Below are 24,031 nucleotides of genomic sequence, written 5' to 3' on the forward strand. Positions count from 1 at the left end.
AAATGAGTGTTTCACATTATCCATTTACTTTCTTATTTATATTTCTTTATTAGTACCAAGATACAACTCAGATAACAAAAGAATACAAACATAAACATATTTAATCTTAAAAACTAATCGAGGACTGTAAGTGAAACAGTACTGTAAGTACTTGTCTGCTTTCTAAAATGTGTGTGGATATTCTTTTCTAGCCTATTCATCACAAACCAGACTACTAATTAGTCTTTACTACACCTAAACAATAAGCCTTCTCGATATCTATGAAGTCCTGTTCCTCACTCCATGAATTGAAGCAAATTGTGTCTGCAGAATTTGTTTTCATTGGAAATGAAAAAGTCAGGGAGACAGTTACAGGGAAGAATATTATTATCTTAGTAATTACAATGATACAGTATTACAGGCAAATAATGAAAGGGCTTGTGAGAAATCACAGGAGGTTCATAAAGCACAGCGTACTTGGAGATGAAGAAAATCTTTTGCTTTTATCTTGTCCATAACTTCCTGAAGCACTGAAATGGTAGAAGCATACTATGACCTACTCCAAAATAATTATCTATAGCTGGCTGCTTCTCTCTGCCATGAAAGAATCCAAATCAAAATCACATCAAACCCTCACCCCCCACTTTCTACTTGAAGGCAAACAGAATATCTAGACAGCTGCCACAGAACTTTTTAAGAGTGAGTTTCCAATGCAATTCAGTTCGAGTGACCTGCCAGTTACTTATACTTTCTTAACAGAGTTAATCCATTTTACAGAATCATACTTGTCCTGTAAAATACATGCTTTTGAAAGCAGTTCATGGGAATACAGCACTCTGAAGTGTGAGAACTTCTTCACAGACACACAGAGTATTTCTTTGGTAGCAGTGAGGACACACCTCAAATACCAAGTTCAGAAGGGCACTGAGGTGCTGTAACATATGAAAAAGAGTAAAAACTGACAAGAGGTCTACAGGACCAGTTGAGGGAATCTGAGTTAGCTAGGAGAAAAGGAGGCTTAGGGATGACCTTATTGCTCTCTACAGCTACCTGAAAGGGAGCTGTAGCTGTTTGTTGCCCATGCTGCATGTATTGGTGTAAACGCACTTCAGCTGGGCTATTGATCCTGCCACGTTTTTGGGGAGAGAATCCCTAATTCACTGTCCTCACACATCAACTAACTTTACATCTTTGCTGCTGTATGGATCTCCATCCCCTGCCTTCACTGACGTGGCTAGGCTGCTGCACACATTATTAGTACAGAGACATTTCAAATGTGCTCCACTACACTCAGCATGTTGTGGCAAAGCCTGAAGGACCTCACTAGCACATTTTGCCGTGCCACCCTCAGGCTTATATCTAGTGGGTCTGTTTTTATCCCATTCCCCTTCAAATCTAGTTTAAAGCTCTTTAAATGAGCCCAACTAACTCCTGCACAAAGACTCTTTTCCCCCTTTGACACAGGTGTACCCTGCATGCAGTTAGCAGGCCTTGTGACCCGGAGACAACCCAGTCAGTGACACTAGTCTCAGAGACACTTATTGATCTGCTGGCTGTTCTTTTTTCTACCCTCATTATTCCCCATAGCCACAGAAGGACAGAGGTAAACACTGCCCCTGAAGTCTCTTGTTGATTGCCCTTGGACTTCTTACTGCAACTTCACCATTGCCTACAAAATAGGCAGTAATGGATAACCTCAGAGCCATACCAGGGTAAGAAGTTACATTGTCATATTATTAACCTGAGGCCAGTATATAACTATGAAAAAAAGATGTAACAGTCATTTCTACAAAAACAAATTAAAGAGAGTCTGATAGTTCAGTTTTGTAATCATTATTAAAGGAAAGGAAGTATCAATGCTATGGCTGGTTTTATGTTTTGTTTTTCTGAAAATTTCTGCTAAGCCAGAGGTTAACACCACCATGGTTTATGACAATTTCACCAAGGACCAATATTCTGGCTGACACACACACAATCACCCCAAATGGTGAAGCTCACAGTGTGCATTTCCTTAAAATGTGATACTGAAGTGAATGGAAATCTATTAAAAAGCTCTCCTAAGAGGTACTTAAAGACATTGCCTTTGGCTGCAAAGTAAAGCATTTCTCTAAAACACTGCCTTTTATTATCTCTGAGATAGGAAAATGACCTGGACACTTGCCCAGTATGGCCCAATCTTCCTAACAGGAAGATTCTACAATCCAATTAAAAATTTAATTACACTACTCAGTTTTTCTGAAAAGACTGCAGAGTGTCAAAAGTATCAACATTGTTTACAATCTAGAGAAAACTACATAGGAAATAGGTTAGGAGGAAGTTTTTGACAGAGAGAGTGATTTGCCATTGGAATGGGCTGCCCAGGGAGGTGGTGGAGACACCGTCCTTGCAGGTGTTCAAGAAAAGCCTGGATGAGGCACTTAGTGACATGGTCTAGATGACTTGGATAGGGCTGGGTGCTAGGTTGGACTGGACGATCTTGGAGGTCTCTTCCAACCTGGCTGATTCTATGATTCTATCACTAGACAACAGCAATAATGTAAGGATATCTTAAAACAAATGCTTTCTCTGCAGACATCACTTGTAGCCACAAGACAAAACATCTGAAAATCAAATGGTAGAGTGTGAAGCAGATAAGCTTTTGCAATTGTAGGAAGCCTTGTGGAAATCAGGGTTAGCAGTGACAACATATATAAGCAAATATAGTAAGTGATATCTTTTTCTGGCACATGACAAGCATTCACATTTTCCATTCTGTAGTCGATATATGTATGAAAATCCTCTCCATGCTCCAACAGAGACTTCTGTATCTGTGTATACATTACCACTTAGAATCTCTCTCCCACACTGGGAAAGCAAAGGTAAAGGGGTAATAGTGAGCTTCCACTAATACCACAAGAAGTCCAAAAGAAAAGGAGGAATTAACACAACAATCATCTGTTATGACCAAGTACCTTGAGATGTGTTGCTCGCTTAAAGGCTTTATTGCAGATGTGACAAACATGAATTCTCTCCTTGCCATGAACCTCTTTACTATGGTGCATCAACATGGTGGCTGAAGAAAAGGTTTGACTGCACTCGAAACACTGATGCACACGACCTTCTTTTTCTGCTTGACTGCTTTTGGCCACATTAGGAGAAACTTCTGTCACCTGTAACAGTTTACAGAAAACACTATCAAATAATTCCATAGGCACACCCACACAACAGTGGCTTATCTTCCAAAAATCCATAGCTTAGGTTGGAAGGGATCTTAGAGACCATCTACTTCAACCTCCTTGCAAAGGGTGGGGATGCCTCTCAACTAGACTTAGCTGCTCAGGGTCTCAAGGAAGGAAGCTGTAAGTATGTATTAGTTTGCATGTTATTGCTCTTAACAACAACCCATAAACAACTTAATAAAATAGAAATACAACAACAGTGAACAAATTCATGTACAGACTATCAATATAATGTTTGTATTGATATTTTCTTCTGTTCAGCTTTATATTCCTATCTCAGGTTCTCCTATTTCTCACTGAACAAAATTCATAACCAAAGTTTCTCTTAAATTTGGTAAGTTCTAGAAAGAAATGATTGAATGTGAAAAGACAAAGGAAGTAGCACTGTAAATTAATTATCCAGAATGGAACAAACTTGAAAAGATGCAAAATATAGTAGAAGTCTCAATAGTCCTATCTGAGAATGACATTGTTCCTGCTTCAGGATACATAATGAAAACATTTCATCATTTTGATTAAATACCACTTTTTACCTGCAAAAGAGACAGGAATGTATTTTATCTACCTGATATGTTATTTCATCAGAGTTTGCAGATGCTGAATGGGGTGTATGGCTCACTAGTATGACTTGCTGTGAGCCTGATCCACTTTGGCTAGCGAGACTGGAATCTGTGAGTATAGCAGGGAACTGCTGACCCTGTCAAAAAGTGGAGATAAAAAAACCCAAAAAGTAGAATAGCTACATTTAAACAGCTAACACTGATCATGTAAATTAATTTTATACCTAAAATGCACTTCTTTTTGTTTTCCCTTGAAAAGGATTGCTTCAGAATCCTATCTGAACAAATGCTACTGTTGTTACCTGCTTTTCTCTTTGCATTTTATGTCCAACAATTAAAGGGTAACAACAGCTGGAAGTCTGTAAGAGCAGAGATTCAGTTCTGATTAATTTTTTTCCAGACTTTCATCAACTGCTGATTGTTTCAGCTTTCCCTTGAAGCTGACACTTTAACTCTCTATATTCTGCATGGTATTCCCACAATATCTTCCTATTGTAAAATCTCTTACACTTCAAACTCAAACGAGCTCAAGGTACAAAACTACTACTTCAGACACACGATTGCTAACATCCTACTACCACTTCTCTTTCTACATTAAAGAGTTTTCAGGAAAAAAAAAGGCAGTACCTTTATGTACTACCCATCCATCATAATTCCTGCAATACAGACTGTGCCCAGAACAATGTTTCATTTATGCCTGCCTTAAGATTAGGCATATTGTCTTATTAACAAACATCAACACTGCCAAATGGAATCCTTTAAATTACTACAATGTCTGAAATGGAAGTACAGGTTCTGTTATTACTGTGATGCCAGAGATCAGAAATGTATCATAAAAGCTACTTAAGAAGTCTTTTCTCAGTCTCCCCACTGCAAAACTGCAGAGAGGGAAGCATATAATCATCCTCACAGATTTTGCTTCACCAGGTTTAATCACACCATATGCTAGACAGTCACTCATTTATATACACTTAAACATTTTAATTCAGATCAGGAGAAAGAAAAAACCCAGTGTAAGTCCAGATAAGCCAAGAAAGTAGAATAAATAGGTCACATTTTCAGATGTAAAATCTGCACTGAAATGCCAACCACACAATGACCCTAATATTAAAAGGCTGGAAAGTGAACATTTATTTACTATTTTTGGTTCCTCTTCACTCTACATATTTTACTTGCCAACACATCTTTGGGTCTCAATGACCCAAATTAAATTAAAGTAACAGCAAAACTAATGCTAAAGCTACTGGGGAAGTGCTAGTCCATACAGCACTGTTCTTGTAAGATTTCTTACAGTACTACTCCTTATTAAAGACAGTCAATTTAGATTATGCCTTGGTTTTTTACTGCAAAAGGAACTATTGCAACTGCTCTTCAATTTTCACAGCCACAAGGAGGAAAAAAAAAATTACCATATCAAAAAGTTTAGGAATATTAAGTAAAATTACTGAATGGTTATGAAGAGCACAGTTCATCATTAAAAGCTGACCTCAAACATTTGAAACAGCAGAACCTATCTGCCCATTAGACAAAAAAAAGGGCCAAATTTATCTGTATTTCCATTTCAAGTTTATGCTTAGAGATGTAAGTGTTCATACACTGCTCACAGACAGAAGGAAAGTTAAGTGAATTTTTAAGGACTATGTAGTTAGAGGACAAAATTCATTTTTAATCAAAATCTCCAGTGCTTGGCCTGAAAGACAGTAGCAGTTTAGAAAAGCACTTCCTACCTGTGAAGTGATATTAAGTGTAACTGCATCAAGACCACCTGACAACATTCCCTGAGTGTCAGCAAGTGCCAAGGTGACACTACCATCTCCTCCAACTCCTGATGAAGACATGACCAAATTCTGGGCAGAAACTGTAGACTGAGATATGGATGTTGCTGAAGGAAGGTTTGTTCCACCTGTAGTATTAAGTTCTGGAAAAGATGCAAAATAGCAAAAAAGGTTACATACATAAGCTCTGAGCTACAAACTTTTTTTTACCTCAATAATTTCTATTCCTCATTTGCTATGCCCCTTATTTTGGAAGCAAATAAATCATTTAAACAGCTAATCATGTGTTAAAATGCATCAGTTAGATATTAAACTTAGAAAATTTGTAACTGATGGACATAATTCCACAAAGCAGTAACTTTGTAACACGGCATATGACAGATGAGCAATTGTGGAAAAAGAGGGAAGATGTCTCAGGTTACACACTTCTGTAGCCTGACCACTTTCAGAATTACCAATTAAGCACACTTCAACTCAGGACAACAAAGCCAAAACTTGGTAACATCATAATCCAACACTCTAACCCTAACCAAGCGACACGGCTGATAACCCACAGTAGCTAAAAAGGGCATTTTATTATTAAGAAGTATTTTATAATACCCTGTGCTGTGGGTCCCCAGCTGGGCATCTTATCAATATCACTGAGTCTCTGGATGGTTCTTCACATACTGTGTGGCAATAGCTTGTGGCATTAAGCAGCCCTCTGGGGTTTTGTTGTCCATACTCTTAAATTCTCCTCTGTTTTTTGGGTTTTTTTTTGGTTAAACTGAAGCCAATTTCATCTTTCAAGAAAAGCCTGGATGAGGCTTAGTGCCATGGTCTAGTTGATTGGACAGGGCTGGGTGATAGGTTTGGGTGGGTGCTAGGTTGGACTGGATGATCTTGGAGGTCTCTTCCAACCTGGTTGATTCTATGATTCTATTTCTATGATTCTATTTCATAACAGTTTGGTTATAACCACTGTATAGTTATTTATTACAGATTCTCCAACATGTGACTAGAGGCCCCATGACTCTTGGTTTCTGATAAGCCTCAAAAACCTGAGATGATGATACAGAAGGCTCAACACAACTGCTTCTTTTCACTACCTTATGCACCAATTCATTACACAAGAGCATGCTTTAACCTTAAAAGAATCATACAGAACACTCTGGGACAGTCTTCCCCCAGTATGACAACAAAGCATATTTGCTTTACAGATGTACATGAATCATAGAATCATAGAATCAATCAGGTTGGAAGAGACCTCCAAGATCATCCAGTCCAACCTATCCCCCAGTCCTATCCAGTCAACTAGACCATGGCACCACAGATCTTGAGTGTGCATCATTCCAGTAACTGTAGCGAAGACATATACATAGCAGAATTAATGACTACTAAAGCAAGCTAAGAAAGGAGAGAGATGAAGGACAAGAAGACAGAGAAATATACATTTACATAAGAGTGAATAAAATGATTTACATATCAATCTGAATTAATGCAACTTGTTGAAACCAGTCTGTGCAATCAATGAAACCTGCTGTTCTTGTTGAAAACATGAACAACCACAAACAACTACGCACCTGGATGTGTTTGTGTGTCTATACAAACACAACTAGAAATTAATATGCATATTTAATGTCTCAACATTTGAATACTACAGCCAGCAGTGTGCCCAGGTGGCCAGGAGAGCCAGTGGCATCCTGGCCTGCATCAGGAATGGTCATTCTGCTCCTGTACTCTGCACTGGTTAGACCACACCTTGAGTACTGGGTTCAGTTCTGGGCCCCCCAGTTTAGGAAGGACACTGAGATGCTTGAGCGTGTCCAGAGAAGGGCGACGAGGCTGGTGAGAGGCCTTGAGCACAGCCCTACGAGGAGAGGCTGAGGGAGCTGGGATTGGTTAGCCTGGAGAAGAGGAGGCTCAGGGGTGATCTTATTGCTATCTACAACTACCTGAGGGGTGGTTGTGGCCAGGAGGAGGTTGCTCTCTTCTCTCAGGTGGCCAGCACCAGAACAAGAGGACACAGCCTCAGGCTGCGCCAGGGGAAATTTAGGCTGGAGGTGAGGAGAAAGTTCTTCACTGAGAGAGTCATTGGACACTGGAATGGGCTGCCCAGGGAGGTGGTGGAGTCGCCGTCCCTGGGGCTGTTCAAGGCAAGATTGGATGTGGCACTTGGTGCCATGGTCTAGCCTTGAGCTCTGTGGTAAAGGGTTGGACCTGATGATCTATGAGGTCTCTTCCAACCTTGGTGATACTGGGATACTGTGAATCTGAAATAAAATATATTTTACTGCCTGTAATCAGTATCAAATTTCTTCTTCCAATTTATAGAAACAGTTTTTCAATCTGCCTGTAACTGCCTCAAGGTACTAATTTAAGATATGTTGTCTTGTTTTCCTTCTTTTTACTACGTGGACTAAAGTTCATTTAAATTGTCCTAACGATTTCAAATTTGTGAGAAAAAACACAAAGCCTTGCATATTACAATTCAGGAACTGCATGATCATTCCTTTTTATATTTAAGTTACCTGATCTTATCTTTAATTAGAAAAATCACTGTAGCTTACCTGAAGCATTTAGTGAAGTGCCCTGAGAAAGAAGCTGGTCATTGCTTATAGTTAATGTAGCACCTGTAGTCTGACTGTTGATGGCTGGTGCTGCCAGCCTTAAGCCACTATTCAGATCACTGCTTCCAGAATTATGCTGAATAAGATCTTGGCCTGAAGAGAAATTAGTCCTATTACAACTGGAAATATCTTGATGTTATTCTGCTACTGTACTTCAAACTATAAACAAATGAACATAAAATGATAAAAGTAGAAGAATACAACTAAAATACAAAATCAGTCTCTACACATGAAGATTTCTATGCAGAGGTTCATCTGTTTCCTTAATACAAATGTGGTTTTGCATTACTTACATGTAGAGAAATACCTGAGATTATTAATATTTGGACAAATACTGGTCTTACCTATCTAGTTCCAAGGCAGTAACTTCATGATACTATAAAAATCTAGCAAACTAAAATGCAATGTTTGAACAAGAGTGATTTTTTTCAATCTATTTTATGGATAATGAATTGCACTGAACACATTCTCTTTTGTAAAGGCATGGTGTTCAGTTTGTGGAACAGTCCACAAGTACAGAACTGAAAGCAGATTCTGCCAGCTGTTGGACACCTATACTCCCTCTTTTCTTAGATGAGTGAACATTAAGTGAGAGACCCTAATACTTTAACGCAGATTTTACTGTCACGACTCTTAAAAATATTAAACATGCTACAGTAGATGGAAAAAAAAAAGATAAAAAAGCACTAAATATTATTCTGAGTGCACAAAAGAAACATGAAACAAAACACAAACTATCTTTGGAGGAAACAGAAATATATTTACAGCATACATAGAATCAGTCTCTTAGTGGCACTAAGACAGTTTGTCTATATTTACTCAGAGAAACATGAAGCATTAACTACATATTATGAAGACTCAATATTACACCTCAAAGAACAATCAAAACCTCTATTAGAACATAGTTCTACAGGCACTTAAGGAAAACTGGATTAAATAAACTCATTCCCTACTTCCTGCCCTGCCTGATCCCAGTACTAGTGAGGAACTGCACTACCCCAAGTGAGACACAGTAAGGAAATAAGAAGTGGTTATGCAGGTTTTGCCACCGAGATCAGCATCTGTTGATGCGAGGTTATGAAGAAAACAGGGAATGAATCTGAGTCCTCAAAGCAACTGAATTTTGTTTTCCAAAGCAGACTTGGGGACTATTGTTTGAAGTTGGCAAATACATAAAATATAACACAGGAAAGCTGTGGCCTGTGAAAATATCATCAAATGCTCCTGTATAACAAGTTAACCATGGCACAGCAATGTGTCCTTGCAGCCAAGAAGGCCAATGGGATCCTGGGGTGGATTAGGAGTATGTCCAATAGATCAAGGGAGGTTCTCCTCACCCTCTACTCTGCCCTGGTGAGACCTCATCTTGAATACTCTGTTGAGTTTTGGGCTCCCCAGTTTAAGAGGAACAGGGATCTGCTGGAGAGGGTCCAGTGGAGGGCGATGAGGATGATTAGGGGACAGGAGGGCATGGCTTATGAGGAGAGGCTGAGGGACCTGGGGCTTTGTAGTCTGGAGAAAGGAAAGACTTAGAGGGGATTTGATAAATGTTTGTAAGTATCTGAAGGCTGGACAGGGTTGGGGGACAGGCTCTTTTCACTTACTCCCTGTGATAGGACAAGGAGCAATGGGTGTAAGTTGCAGCAAAAGAGATTCCGCCTCAACACAAGGGGGAACTTCTTTACTGTAAGGGTCACAGAGCACTGGAACAGGCTCCCCAGGTAGATCGTGGAGTCTCCTTCCCTGGAGACTTTCAAGGCCTGTCTGGATGTGTTCCTCTGTGATCTGTGTTAGATAGTATTGTCCTGCTCTGGCAGGGGGGCTGGACTTGATGATCTCTTTGGGTCCCTTCCAACCCCTAACATCCTATGATCCTATAGCTATCTCCTAAAGTGAAGATCTGGTACCATTAAAGATCATTAAAAATACCAACCAGATATTGTAAGAGTGATTTCTTGAGGACTTCCTGATGAGCTTGCAGTAGTAGAACCTGAAGCATGAGCTAGAACTTGACTCAGACTGGAATTATTTATAGTCAACATTATCTCGTGTTGTCCATTTGAAGATGATACCATACCCTGTGAAGTCATGACTTGAGAGATGTCTTGTGCACCTAAACAGAAGCAGGTAGAACAAAAAAAGAAATCCATGAAGACATTGTCTTTGTAATAGGCACAGCTATTGATTAATCAGTACATTATTTTCTGAACTACTACAGGACATGTAGCCAAGGTAATATGCTACAACTTGTACTCAAAGAATAAACTGTATTCGTAACCATTTTATTCCTCTGCCAGTTAGGATCCTCAGAACAAAGACTTTTGTAAAAACTAAATATACTTTAGCACTTTTATTATATAGGCTTTCTTCTGAAAATATTATATTCAAAAATGGTAACACAAAGCTGTAAAATCTGCTGAAGATGCTCACACAAGAGCAGTGTGCTTATTTTATTCAATGAGGTATTTGTGGAGGGCAGGGGAGTGTCTCACTATAGATGATACCAGAAGGAAAACTAAGACATTTAAAGCATGATAAAAATATTAACACTGCTTACCACTAGCACTAGTTGTCAGCACAGAGTCCTGCTCAGACAGGGATCCTATGGTCATGTTAGCAGATGATGTTACTGTGGGCTGCAAAGACAGACCTGATATAGGCTGAATAACCACGTTAGCTGGCACTGCATTTTCTGTTGCCTGGAGGGGTGGATTCTGTGGAGCCATACTGGGATCTCCAGTTAGTTGCTGAGCAAGTAAATTACTCTGTTGTAATGTCTGCTGTAGAATACTTGGATCAATCTGAAAAGTAAGTTTTGCATCTGATCAGTTTGAAGTTCACAAATACAAACGAAGTGAATATTAATGCAAATCCAGAATTTGAATTCATCATACATGAAGCACATGTACTATTTAAACTTTATAACTAACCTTTGAAAAGATAAAAATAATCATCATTTAAATGTCTGTGTACAGACAATCTCCAAAGTCACTTCATAAACAGTATTTGGCTTCCCCTGTAGACTCTGCCCTCAGCAAAATGGTGGGGAAATCATTCATGATCATAGCTACATATGAGCATGCTGCTCAACAAACACCCACACTGCTGGCACTCTGTACTGTATTACTCTTGCACAGAACGCCTATCACTGTCTTTAGCTCTTTGAAAGTGAAAAGGCAAGGAGAAGACAACAACAGAAATTATTTTTTACAGCTCCTAGGGTTCATTAAACCCCCCCTTTCACAGTTAAACAGCTGTTCTCAACAGTCATAAGACAGACATTTTACTCGTTAGGAGATGGGGAAAACAAAACTAAAATATAGTTTTCCTTATTTTATGCTAAAAACTTCTTGAGCAGAGAGACTCTCAGCAGCCCAATACAACTCTGAAGATGTCCCTTCCCTGCCCATGAGGTTGGACTTCGTGATCCCCAAAGATCTCCTCCAGCCGTCAACAATTATATGAAACTGATCAAACACCACCAAGTTCATGAAATTACTCCTTTATGTTACAAATTTTTGTATTTGAAATTATGTGATCATCTCATCTTTTCTGTCATTCATTCTACAACCTCAACAGGACTTTAGATTGTGAATCCAAACAAGAGCTTGCTATACAGCACATTCTGTGCAATTATTTGGGTGGGTTTGTTTCAGTAGCAGGACTGAGTATCTGTTAAAGGCTTAGATGGGAACCCTAAAATGCTTTTAAAATGAAAAGACAAAATATAGTTAAAAGGAAAAAAAAAAACACCACATTTAGATTTTAAAGCAATCTGCCAGAGGGGTAAAAACACCTGAAAAATTAAAAATCAAAAGAAATCAAACCAGAATAAAACCCCACAGTGCAGCTATTTTATAAGCCTTCTGACATGGTACAACTGATTGTAGCAAGGTGTTGCTGTGTGGCTGACTTGCTGGATCTCTTCCAGAATTATGTACAGTCCTTAAACTTCCTTCAGCCCTCACAGCAGCTCCACAAGCTTAGAAGAAGGGAATTGCAAGCAACCCACCTGTAATGTTATGTTGTTAATACTGGTGGTGTCTATTCCAGAAATTTGAACATTTTGTCCAACCAGATTAGCAGCAAGTTGTAACTGTATTCCTTCAAGAGTGGCCAAGCTACCATCTGTCAAGGACACAGTTAAGTCACCTCCAGCTACCAAAGAAAACAGTTATATTATAATGGTTTTCTTTTTAACATTACTGACTGCCTCTTTTAGCTTATTTTTATAAACTAAGTACATACAAAAGCCAGACACACACACACAAACATTTCTTTATGCTGGGACAAAACAGACAGGCACCTGCTTGGGAATATTTAAGGCTTCGTAAGTTCTCTGTACTTTAAGGATTGTTAATTATTTAAGTACTAGTAGGCAGCACATTGCAAAACAGTTCCCATTCCAGGGTGAGAAATTAGGCAGGAATTTCCTTGGAGAGTGCACTGCACCTAAATACAAGCAGCACTCCCTCGTACTGTGTACATTCTGAACACACACAGACACACACACACAAAAAAGATTCTGCCATGTTTTTGCACAAATATTATTCAAGAAGTTATCAAAGTTCATCCTAAGTACTTATACAGGTGAAAACAAAGGTAAATTAGCATCTGAAACCCCACATTTTTTAAATTAAAAAATTTCAATCTGTTGAAATTCAAAAGTTGAATAGACTCTAAAGAAAGTCTTGAAAGCATACAAGGAAAAAGTCACCTTGTGTTTGACATACCTTGCTCTCCCAAAGCATTTTCCTTTGGTTTATGCTTAAAAAACTCTTATCTTTCCTGCCCTCCCCAAAATCCTTTGGTACAATAAATATGCTTTACAGTGTACACAAGAAATGCCTACGCTGGGGGCAAAGCCACATCATTAATCTCAATTTAAGAAGGTTCCTGTCTTTTTCTAGAACAAACAAACATGCTAGAGACTCCTCCTCATTGCATTCACTGAAAAACCCAAGCAAACACCTGGCAGCTTTTAGTCACAAACACATCACTAAGTGTACTTGTCAAATAACATTTACCAGTATCTGCCAAAGAACCACGAGTTTTTGCTGGTTTTGGACAACAGCTGATGTGAAATCAGATACATTAGAGTGGCTAGGGTTAAACATGAGACCGATGCATTACTGTGAATTTGTGGACACACCTTCAAACTCATTCACGTGTACTGAAAAAGGTGCCAAAGTAGAACCGATCAAAGTCTCACTTTCAGAAGCGATAGGGAGAGAACACTTCCAGACAACTGAATATTATTCTGCTCTTAAAAGGGTCCCCTGTCCACACTTTGCCTGAGGCCAGCTAGCACTTAAGGAAATAATTCATGAGAGCAACTCAGAAGTTAGTAAGGATCATTCTCAAAAGGTTGCTTTCTTACAACGTGAAGCATGTGAGTACTCTACGACAGCTGGCCTCAGAGGCAAAGAATGGTTTGTGGCACATTCAATGTGCTAATGTAGCTGTGGTCACTGGCAAGTGGCAAGAATTCAGATCCTTGGCATTTATTTATTTAACATACATGCATGCACCAGTAGATTTTGGCATCGCTAAAGTATGTTGGGGTTTTGTGTGTGGGTTTCTTTGCTTTTTATTTCAGACTACCAACCACAGGGGTACAACAGAGCATGTGCACTTAAAACCACACACTTCCATTAGTCATGTAAATAATCAGTGCAGAACAACTCTTTTTTTTTGCTCCATGATCTAATGCTGAATACTAAATAAATCTTATGGAATTGAAAGCTTACAGAAGAACTGGTTTGCTGCTCACCTTTTTAGGCAAAAGCAAAAGACTATTACCAAACAGATTACCAAACTAAAACTCCAGCTGCTTGTGATATGAATTTTCTTCCTTCCTTTCCTTCTACAGCAGAACTGCACTGCATACATTTATTTTTCCCCTTCAATTCTTACAATAAATCAATTTCTATGTGTCACCACCATGCATCAAATCACAACCTCAATACAACTCTTACCTGTGTAGTGTTTGGCATAATTTTCTGAACTCTAATAGAAAGCAAAGTTCAGTACTTGACCTCAACACCACCACCAAAGTCATCCATTTTTACCTGACACTGAAGCAGGCAGGATAGCCTGGCCCACAAGCCCTTGTTGAAGTAAATTCTGATCGAATTGACTTGTCAAAACGGAGTTATTCATGATGAAAACATTAGGGTCTGTTGAGGATGAATTAAGAAGACTGACAGGCTGCAGTCCTTCAGCTGCAGGACGGGTGACAGGCTTTCTAACTTTCTTTGTCTCTGGTTTATAATGACACTGTATGTGGGTTTTTCTGCGCCCCGAAGTACGAAACCGTAAATCGCAGTGTGGACATTTGAAAGGCTTTGCTCCTGTATGCAGACGCATGTGGACCTTTAGACTGCCTTTTGTAGAAAAAGAATTACTGCACACATGACAACTGAAGAGCTTCTGGCCTGAAAATGTTTAAAAGCAAAAAGGTAAGTGATAAAACCTCTAAAGATTACTAGCACTGCAACAACACCTGAAAAAAGCTCACAGATTCTAAACCAGTTGGAACAGAAAAAAATTAACTAACTTTATTTCTTTACAATTTTAGCTGATTTTCAAATGAATTTAGGATCTCAGCAAAGGCTATCTTCCTTTTTTTCTGATTTCTAAAACTTACTATGCTGTTAAAGCTTTCATGCAGAATCCTATTTGGTGAGCTTTGGTCCTCTTGCCTCACCTCACCTTCCTAACTAATCAAGTTGTTTCAGCTAACCACCTCACACAACTGGAGAATTAGAAGTTTCATCTCAACCTCTTCAGCACTTGGCTTCCCAGACACTCACAGAATGGTAGGGGTTGGAAGAGCTCTCCGAAGATCATCTAATTCCAATCCTGCTGCCAGAGCAGCATCACCTAGATCAGGTCACACAGGAATGCATTCAGACATATTTTGGATGTCTCCAGTGAAGCGACTCCACAATCTCTCTGGGCAGCCTGTTCCAGGCTTCTGTCACCCTCACAGTGAAAATGTTTTTCTCTATGTTCACTTGGAACCTCTTATGCTCCAGCTTGCACCCATTGCCCCTTGTCCTATCATTATTTCCTTTCACATTCCAGCAGCTTTATTCTTCTGTTTCAGGTTTTAGCTACATACTGACTAGAACTAAATCTCTGCGTTGTTCTTTTCAGAGATAGTAGCATATGCTATGAGCAAAGGCATGATACTAATCCACCCAGATTTGGTGTAATACACATGAATGTTAATAAACAACAGTGGAAAGTGCAAATACACTCACTAAACTCAAAAGGGAGCTTCGATAAAGAAAATTATACACTACAGCATTAAAAGCTTTCTATCTTTTCTGGCATTTAAAATTAATCAAACAAACAAAAAAAAAACCAGCAAAAAAGAGAAAGGAAAAAAAAAATACAAACAAAGCCAAACAAACAAAAAAACCCAAACCCAAAACAAAGAAATACCCAAAGGAAACAAATCAATCAACCAAAACCAAACCACCCACAAAAAAACTTCCAAACATCCCTCCCTCAAAAAATGAACAAACTTACAGTGCACCTAAGCAAAACTGTAGCCAGTTTTAGGAATTACTTAGTTTAGGATCTGACTTATTACAGACATTCAAAGAACCAAACGTGCAGGATTTAGATTTTTTTCTCAATTTACACAAACTAGGGATTGAAAAACGCTACTATTAAAATCAACCTTCTCTCAGGAATACAAAGACACTACTGCAAAAACTAAACACTACAGAAATCAGGTTTATATTCAATTTGTAGGCTTCAAACAGCTGAATGTTTACGTGTTTTGTACTTTTATTCTTCAACCTATTTAGAAGTGCAGCTGTGCTTACAATTTTTTTCTTTAACTTAATTTTACAAAAGCCTCCAGCTGGACCTTCTTGCTCAGGACAATCATTTAGCTTTGAAATGCTACAGCAGATTCAAAATTAAAACAACACATATACAGTATCAGTATCACAGTATCACAGTATCACCAAGGTTGGAAGAGCCCTCACAGATCATCAAGTCCAACCCTTTACCACAGAGCTCAAGGCTAGACTATGGCACCAAGTGCCACATCCAATCCTGCCTTAAACAGCTCCAGGGATGGCGACTCCACCACCTCCCCGGGCAGCCCATTCCAGTGTCCATCATCATGTGTAAAATGCCTGAGTGCTATCAGAGAATAACTCAGCTTGGATTCTGATAGGACAACACTGAGAGTTTCAGATGATGTTTTCAGGAAGGTAATTTTTCATCTCAAGATGATCCTAACAGGCTCAGCTTTTTGAGCAAATGTCAATTTCCTGTGATGGTGATGGCTGGGTAACCTCAATGTGACTGAGCCACAGGGTCATATATAGTTTTTCCCTGAGCTAAGACTAACTGCTTCATAAAGCTACTAATTTGGGAGTTTGTAATGATATGGTTACCATATATGGACACCATAATATGGTTCATTTAATGATTCCATAAGTACTGAATTTCACCTAGCCCTGCCATTCACTGTGCCATTTCCCAGATAGTGAAACATGCCATTCCTTGCAAAAAAAAATCAGTTAAAGCAGCTTGCCAAGAAAGTAACCAGTTCCTAAATAAAGACATTCAAAACCCAACTGACCTGTGTGTGTTTTAACGTGACAATCCAGGGTGGATTTTACGGTGAAACTCTTTCCACATTCCTCACATTTATATGGCTTCTCTCCAGTATGGATACGAACATGCCTAATAATTCCAGAAAACAAACATTTGTGAATTTCTACTTATATGTGAGTTTGTAGCAAGTTATTTCATATCTTACTAATTTTATACTTGAATACCTATATTAACAGTGCAGTAAGCAAAACTAGTAAAGTCAATGGCTTAAGCATTTGACTCTCTAAGTTGATTTTTACACATTTTCCAATGTAATTCCTATAGCAAGAAAAAGTAATTTATCTTAAAATTACTTTAGTGATGCAGGTAAAGAAATAATAAAAGACTGGTTTAGTCACACTCAGAATACATAATATTTTGACCCACTTTTTAATTGTCCTGAAAAAGAAAAATGTACATAAACAAGAATCAAACTTAGCTTAGACATAAAAACATCACATGAAACTGTTGCTAAACAATTCAGAAAACTGAAAATAAGAATTTTCCTTTCCTTACCTGACTAAATCACTGGGTTTTTTAAAGCTTTTGGGGCAATAACTGCAACAGTTGGCATATTTGGGCTCTGCTTCTAGTTCTGCTTGCTTATCTTTGATTTCACTAATTCGGTCTTTCTCTGCAGCAGACTGGACAAGAACTTTTTCTGAGACCGTGGCACTTTCTCGGGGCCTAATCTTTGCCAGTTCTGCTGTTTCTTCTTCTGTAAAAGTTATGACACCAGGACGAGATTTTCTGGAAGTCCTTTCAGAGTTTTCATCATCATCTTCAACACATGCAACTACCAAAAAAAAAACAGCACACAACTTTTTTAATCTGTCAGATTAAGTTACTAAAATAGAAGAGTTTATTACTAAACACGTGGCCATCATTACATGCTTGGACTTAATTTCTTTCAGATGCCTAACTACTCATGTCTGTATTTATTAGCTGGATATATGATTTTTATTTTTACAGTAACTACCTACAGGTATGTAATTCAGGAAAAAAAACATTTTCTATTTTATTGAGCCACCAAGATAGCTATGTAACATACAATACCTTGAATACACTGGACAGACTCTGGGAAAACTGATTTCTTTAAATAACTGTAACAGAACAAATTCAATGGGTTTGGATATTAGACACTATGCATGCTGGAAGGCTAATTTAGAACACTTGCTACAGCACTCATGCAACCCACTGAAACATCTGTACTTCTAATGTAATAAGGACTGTAAGAGTAAAAATTAAATATTTTACCTCCCCCTCCTGTTTCTGTAGCTGCTGCTACAGCTGAGGAGACTGCCTGATGTTTTTTCATATGTTTTTTGCAGTTAACAGTGGTTCGAAAGCTTTCATCACAGAATGGGCACTTGTAAGGCTTCATGCTCATGTGAGTTGCCATGTGCCTGGTAAGGCTGCCATTAGTTGTGAAGGAGGTATTGCAAATGCTACAGCTGAATGCTTTAACTCCTTAAAGTAACAGAAACAAATAAGTAGCATGCCATTTGTTTAAGTTTACTTATACAGGACATTTTCAAAACCTAAAGTGATTTAAGCTAATAAAGAGCTGGTTTACTTTGTTACCTGTATGAGTCTTCTCATGTGACTTAAGAACTCCTGAGGAAACAAAGCCACGGCCACAGAGTTGGCATTTATAAGGTTTCTCACCAGTATGGGATCGCACGTGCTGTTTCAAATGGCTAGATTTCTTAAAGCCCTTGTTGCAATACTCACATCTATTAGAAGAAAATTGTGTTCATTAGTTGCATATAATTACTAGCCATAAAAGATTCAGGGAATTCTGTGACAGAACCTGAGAGCAAAACAAACCTGTATGAACGCCTGCTTTGATCTTCATTATCCTCAAGAAAATGAGGCCGCTGGGTATGTAGTTCAAGTTCTTCTTGGGAGGGCTGATCTTGTATCAAGCGAGTAGTCTAGAAATAAAAGCCTCAAGTAAGTTTTAGTAACAGAATACTGAAATGAAGTCACACAAATAGGAAAGAAAAAAACAAGTACAGCATTTGCAGTCACCACAAGTAATCGAATTTATGCTTTCATAAATTGTTTACAAGAAATTTAGAGTGTGGAATGATTCCTCATTTTCATAGTGAGAAGGCAAGCGATGAAAGGAGCACCTCTGAACTGGAGCAAATAGGCAACTTGGTGAACTTAACTTGCCTGTGAGTGTAGACAAAACCACATCACAAGTCTTGTGTATTTTCTAGTCTTTGAGGGGTTAAATTCAACACTAAAGCAGCCATTTTAAACAGTATGACCCCAATACTGAGCAGTAAAATGCACTGACAGTAGTGCGGACAGAATGTCACGGGTTGAGTTGAATCTGCCGACACAGACTTCAGTATTTTTTAAGCAAAAACCACCAAAGAATACTCCTCAGGAACGACAGCACATTCTAAGATTTGAAGAAAAGAAAACTCCAAAGCCTGCAGGATGTAATCACTCAAACTGTTCCAGATCCTTAAATCCACCTCAGATCTCTGACTGACATTTTTCTTTTGCGAACAAGCATGAAGGGAGAGTAACTCACACAGGCCATCATGGTAAACATACTACCACAGATGGTCTTCAGACTAGGTACTGGTATTATCATAGTTACATTTAAACTGTTTTTCTTAGCAATTAAGCTCTTTTACAGGTTTAACCCGATGAGAACCATGAAAGAATAGCATAGACTGCGATATGGAAGTTCCATGGATGACTGCTATACATTTGTAATGTTATTTTTATTGTTTGATCATATCTATATCCATAGAAATTGAAATAATTAGGACAGGACATAATGCAATGCTGTAAAATTGTAGCATTAGGTCTTTTCCTTAGTTTTAGACTTATAATCCAACTTTACAGTATTACACCCTTTCTTAAGCCTAGAACATCAAAACATACAATGCTTTTGATTAACAGGTATCCAGGTCACCTCTCTTCCCTCTGCCCTTTTATCTTCCAGTTTAAGCAAGCTAGAAAACAAACCAACAGACTTTTTTGACTTCTCAGTTTATCTAATCATCAACATATTAGTTCAAAGAAACCTACTGCTGAACATGGAACAAATTCTGCCTTCCAGCAGTACTTACTACATTAATAGTGTCTGTGTTTGGAACCTGAAGGGCTGGTGGATGGTAACTCGTTGAAAGAGCCTGAGATTCAAGCGTGCTTGAATCCTGCAGCTGCTGTACAGCTGGAAATTGAGTCTGTTGATTGTAGCTGTCATTGACTGTAAAACCTGCCAGAAATTAAAGAGTCACAAACCTGGAAAACAAACTGAACTGGACTTTGAATAACAACACACTTTTTTGAAGACTACCTTCAGAAAGAAATTAGGCAGCATTACCACATAGTAATACTCATTTTATACTTTTCACTCTTGCATGTCAAAGCACACAAATGTCTCTGGCATCTACATAATATGCATAATAGGGTTACTTACCATTAGCTGGAATTCTATTGGAAAATCTCCTCCACAGAAAAACACTGTTTGAAGTTTCTTCAGGGTGTCACAATTACCTTAGAGCCATTGAAATTTTGAATTTCTTGTATGTAAGCATGCATGTGTCAAACAGGTTGACCCATCTCCCTTTATCCACGTTGGTACCACGCTCCCTTAACTACACTGGAAGCCGATCACAAGGATGCAAAGCTCAGTGGGGAGGATGGCGGGTGAGTGGAGGAGATGACCCAATAGGAGAACTCCAGTTTCTGACAAAGTAACCCCATTTTCTCCTACTTTGGATCTCCTCCACATATTCCCACTCTTTAGATAATAGTAAAGTAGAGCCTCTCAAAGGCAAACTGCAAAGAAAATAAACATTTTCATTCACACTTCCAGCATTAAAAACTGTATTTTAGTATTTTTTTCTTCTGAAATATCAGCTCTTAAATCATCTCTTTTTCTAAATGAATGAATGAAATGATAGTATCAATCATTCAGAGCCAAAGAAATACAGCTCAGTTTGCAGGCTTTTTAAATGCCATTAGAGATGCCCTTTTATCAACTCCTCTAAGCCCTAATAATACTAATATTAAAAAAAAGAATAATCAATGTTATGTGGGAAAAATTACATCACAAGCATCCATAATTAAGGTATGGGTAGTAACTTGATTATTTCTGTGCAGTTTGCCTTTAGTGGACATAAAGGATGAAGAATATGAAAACAGGGTAGAAACAAACCCATCTCAGATGACAGCAGCATCAAAGGCCAAAAAAAGCAACACTTAAAGAACCTTTTGAATTACAGTGTATCAAAACCTGAGCTGTGATAAGTTTAAGCAGAAATATTCCCAAAGGACTCTTTTCATAGCAGAAGAATACTGAAATCAATAGGGGGAAAATCCCTATTTGTATGCTAATTGCTTGCACCAGAGATTGAAAACTAACAAATGCAAACAAATCTTGAGAACATTACTAGCCAGGTTTTAAATAAGCACTAAACCTAATGCTGCAATTTGTGTATTATTTTCTTTCCTAAAACTACCAAGTGAAATGGCAAAAAAAAGCAGCCTGAGGAACATCAATGAAAAGCTTTATGGTGATAAGAGGGATGGTAATTTCTATTTTCAAAATGCATTTTAAAAGCACCTCTACAGAAAAAAGTGAAGAGACTCTCTGAACACTTTATAAGAATACAAAAAACAAGCCTCAAAAAAATGAAGAAAAAGTGATGCCACTTACATGCCCTACATTAAAAAGAAAATTGATGCAACTATTAGATGTACAAAGAAGCAGCTATGTAAAACTTTTTTTTTTCCCTAAAATCAGCAAGTAATGTTTAGTAGCTAAGAAGGAAAAAAGAATTTACTAAACCATGACCTGTCAAATTTCAAGGTACTGATTAAAAAGCAGCTATTGACATCTGGAGAAATTTCTCAGGGTTATGGAACAAAATGCTCAGAAAGAAAAGTTCTGCATTTGAAACTATTTTGGGACCTACTGAAGAAATACTACTTCAGGAAGTAGTTCTGAAACAAATACAATTCAATGTTGTAGCAGGAATATATGTGATGCATCTCAATTTTGCTTAATAACTAATAAGAAAGTCAATTTCCACTCAAATTTTCACAAATAGAAAAATCAAAACCCAAAAATTCCCATTCATCCTGAGAGAGGGAGATATAAAGTTCAGAGCCTTTATACTTGTCTAGTTTTCATAACTGCTTCCAGAATCTTTTGCTTAATCTTCAAAGAGGAGAGAGGATCTTAAGCTCTGAATAATAATGGTAGCTTCCTACAACAAAGTCCACTAAACTCGGAAATGGACTTTGAGTTATTTCAGTACAGAATCACTAGTATTGCTTGGGTTTTTTGGCTTTAAGACATCAACCAATCTCTTCTCATCTACATGAAAGAGACAAAAAAACACCCCAAAAAACCCTGTGAAAATCAGTTTGCTAGTAGAAAGATGTGCCCTGCACATGAGAATGTTGAAACAACAGTATGGTAGTGCACAGCAAATACAGTGTTTTAGTTTAAACAAAACTTGGCATCGTTGCTGACATCATTGGAATTCTAACAAGTGCATCACAGTGGGGGTCAGTGACTAACATGTTCTGCAGATATGCTTCCTAGGCAACTTTTGGAACGAGCTGAAAAGTACTGAATGGAATAATTGTAAATAATTAGTGGAACATTTTGAATTTCAAGTCCTGAGACTGCAGAACAACCTCTTCGGAAAGCAAACTAGTAGTATGGTGGGCAAAGACATGTTTGTACAGGATATGGAATAGAATCATAGAATCATAGAATCAAGCAGGTTGGAAGAGACCTCCAAGATCATTCAGTCCAACCTAGCACCCAGCCCTATCCAGTCAACTAGACCATGGCACTAAGTGCCTCATCCAGTCTTTTCTTGAACACCTCCAGAGATGGTGACTGCACCACCTCCCTGGGCAGCCCATTCCAATGGCAAACCACTCTCTCTGTGAAGAACTCCGTGAAGAACTTCCTCCTCACATTTAATTCAGGACACAAAAGTGACACACCAGTTTTTAAGCGAACTTAAGAATAAACTTAAGAATCTTAAGAATAAGCTTAAGAATAACTTAAGAATAATCTCCAAGTTGAATCTGCCAAAGGACAAATGTGATGATGAATCACAGAATGCTTTGGGCTGGAAGGGACCTCCAAAGGTCATGCAGTTCCACTCTCTCTGCACTCAGTAGGGGCATTCTCAAATAGATCAGGTTGCCCAGAGCCCTGTTGAGCCTCATCTTGAATATCTCCAGGAATGGGACCCCAACCACCTCCCCAGGCAACCTGTTGCAGTGTTCCACCATCCTCATGGTAAAGAACCTGTTTGTAACATCCAATCTCAATCGCCTCTTCTCTAGTATTTAGACTTCCGGTAGTTTTTCAAGATCACTCTGTCACCACTAATTGAATTATTAACATTCAACCATGCTGACAGGGAGACTTTGAAAGGAAGAATATGTGACAATGTATATGAAAACATATTTGGTGACATGATATTCAATAGTCCAAAGACATCTTTTGATAAAAGATCCATTTGGTTGTTCTGACCTCATTAAATGAAGATGCCTGAATATGCAAACTACAAAGAACATTGAAGTCCTTTTCCTCAGTCTTCAGATCAAGCTCAAATAAATAATAGATCATCACACAGCAGCAGCTTCTTAAGATCTGCACTTCTTTACAAGTCTGAAAACATCAAGAGGAAAATCTAACTAAAGCAGAAATTCTCTAAAAGTATTACAAACAAACTTGAAAGGACAAACAAAACTCTAGCAGGTCTGTGCAGACCTAGAGATCTGCCTCACCTGTCTGAAATGCAAAGATTCTTTTTCCCTTGCAGAAAAGAGAAATTGAAAAACTTCCCTAAAGAGCTTGTTTTAATTCCTACGTTGTTTTTTAAGAAAACACTGAGCCAAAATATTTTAACAACACAGCCTATAAACGTCAAGAATAAAAAAAGACATAGTGGTTTCAAGCTTGAATGTTCTGCCTAGCTTAACAGAACAAGAAATTAGGAGCATGAAGCACAGATGCAGACATAGGGAGAGGGTCGACCAATTTAACGCATGCATCCGCGCAAATGCTTACCTACCTGAAATTCAAAAAATTTGAAGGGCTCCAGGATCTTCAAGGAAACTTCAAAGAGTTGGGAATCTGTGGATGAGATTCCAAGTAGAATAGGAGACATCTTAAAACAACCGAGACTTAAAAATAGTCCACATCACAAACGTTCTGATTTCTGTACCAATCTTATAATGCATCGAGGATCAGTCTA

At 38.3% G+C, this 24,031-nt stretch overlaps 1 protein-coding gene across 4 annotated transcripts in view; it reads right to left on the bottom strand.

The window, feature by feature from the left end:
- Positions 1–24,031, bottom strand: part of ZNF236 (zinc finger protein 236) — a 75,501-nt gene that overhangs the window by 6,132 nt on the left and 45,338 nt on the right. For 2 of the 4 annotated variants that reach the window (XM_064150122.1, XM_064150125.1), the window contains exons 17-30: positions 19,865–20,013; positions 18,597–18,703; positions 18,351–18,502; positions 18,024–18,236; positions 17,283–17,562; positions 16,753–16,856; positions 14,213–14,578; positions 12,154–12,299; positions 10,699–10,942; positions 10,075–10,254; positions 8,082–8,234; positions 5,485–5,675; positions 3,763–3,894; positions 2,931–3,128 (exon numbers count right to left, since the gene is read on the bottom strand). In XM_064150122.1, the coding sequence (XP_064006192.1) occupies positions 2,931–3,128; positions 3,763–3,894; positions 5,485–5,675; positions 8,082–8,234; positions 10,075–10,254; positions 10,699–10,942; positions 12,154–12,299; positions 14,213–14,578; positions 16,753–16,856; positions 17,283–17,562; positions 18,024–18,236; positions 18,351–18,502; positions 18,597–18,703; positions 19,865–20,013 (2,615 nt within the window). The remainder of the gene's footprint in view (positions 1–2,930; positions 3,129–3,762; positions 3,895–5,484; positions 5,676–8,081; positions 8,235–10,074; positions 10,255–10,698; positions 10,943–12,153; positions 12,300–14,212; positions 14,579–16,752; positions 16,857–17,282; positions 17,563–18,023; positions 18,237–18,350; positions 18,503–18,596; positions 18,704–19,864; positions 20,014–24,031) is intronic. The other 2 variants (XM_064150123.1, XM_064150124.1) reach the window with 2 other exon arrangements.

The sequence above is a fragment of the Pogoniulus pusillus genome, chromosome 10 (genome assembly GCF_015220805.1).
Source record: "Pogoniulus pusillus isolate bPogPus1 chromosome 10, bPogPus1.pri, whole genome shotgun sequence".
NCBI classification, from domain to species: domain Eukaryota; kingdom Metazoa; phylum Chordata; class Aves; order Piciformes; family Lybiidae; genus Pogoniulus; species Pogoniulus pusillus.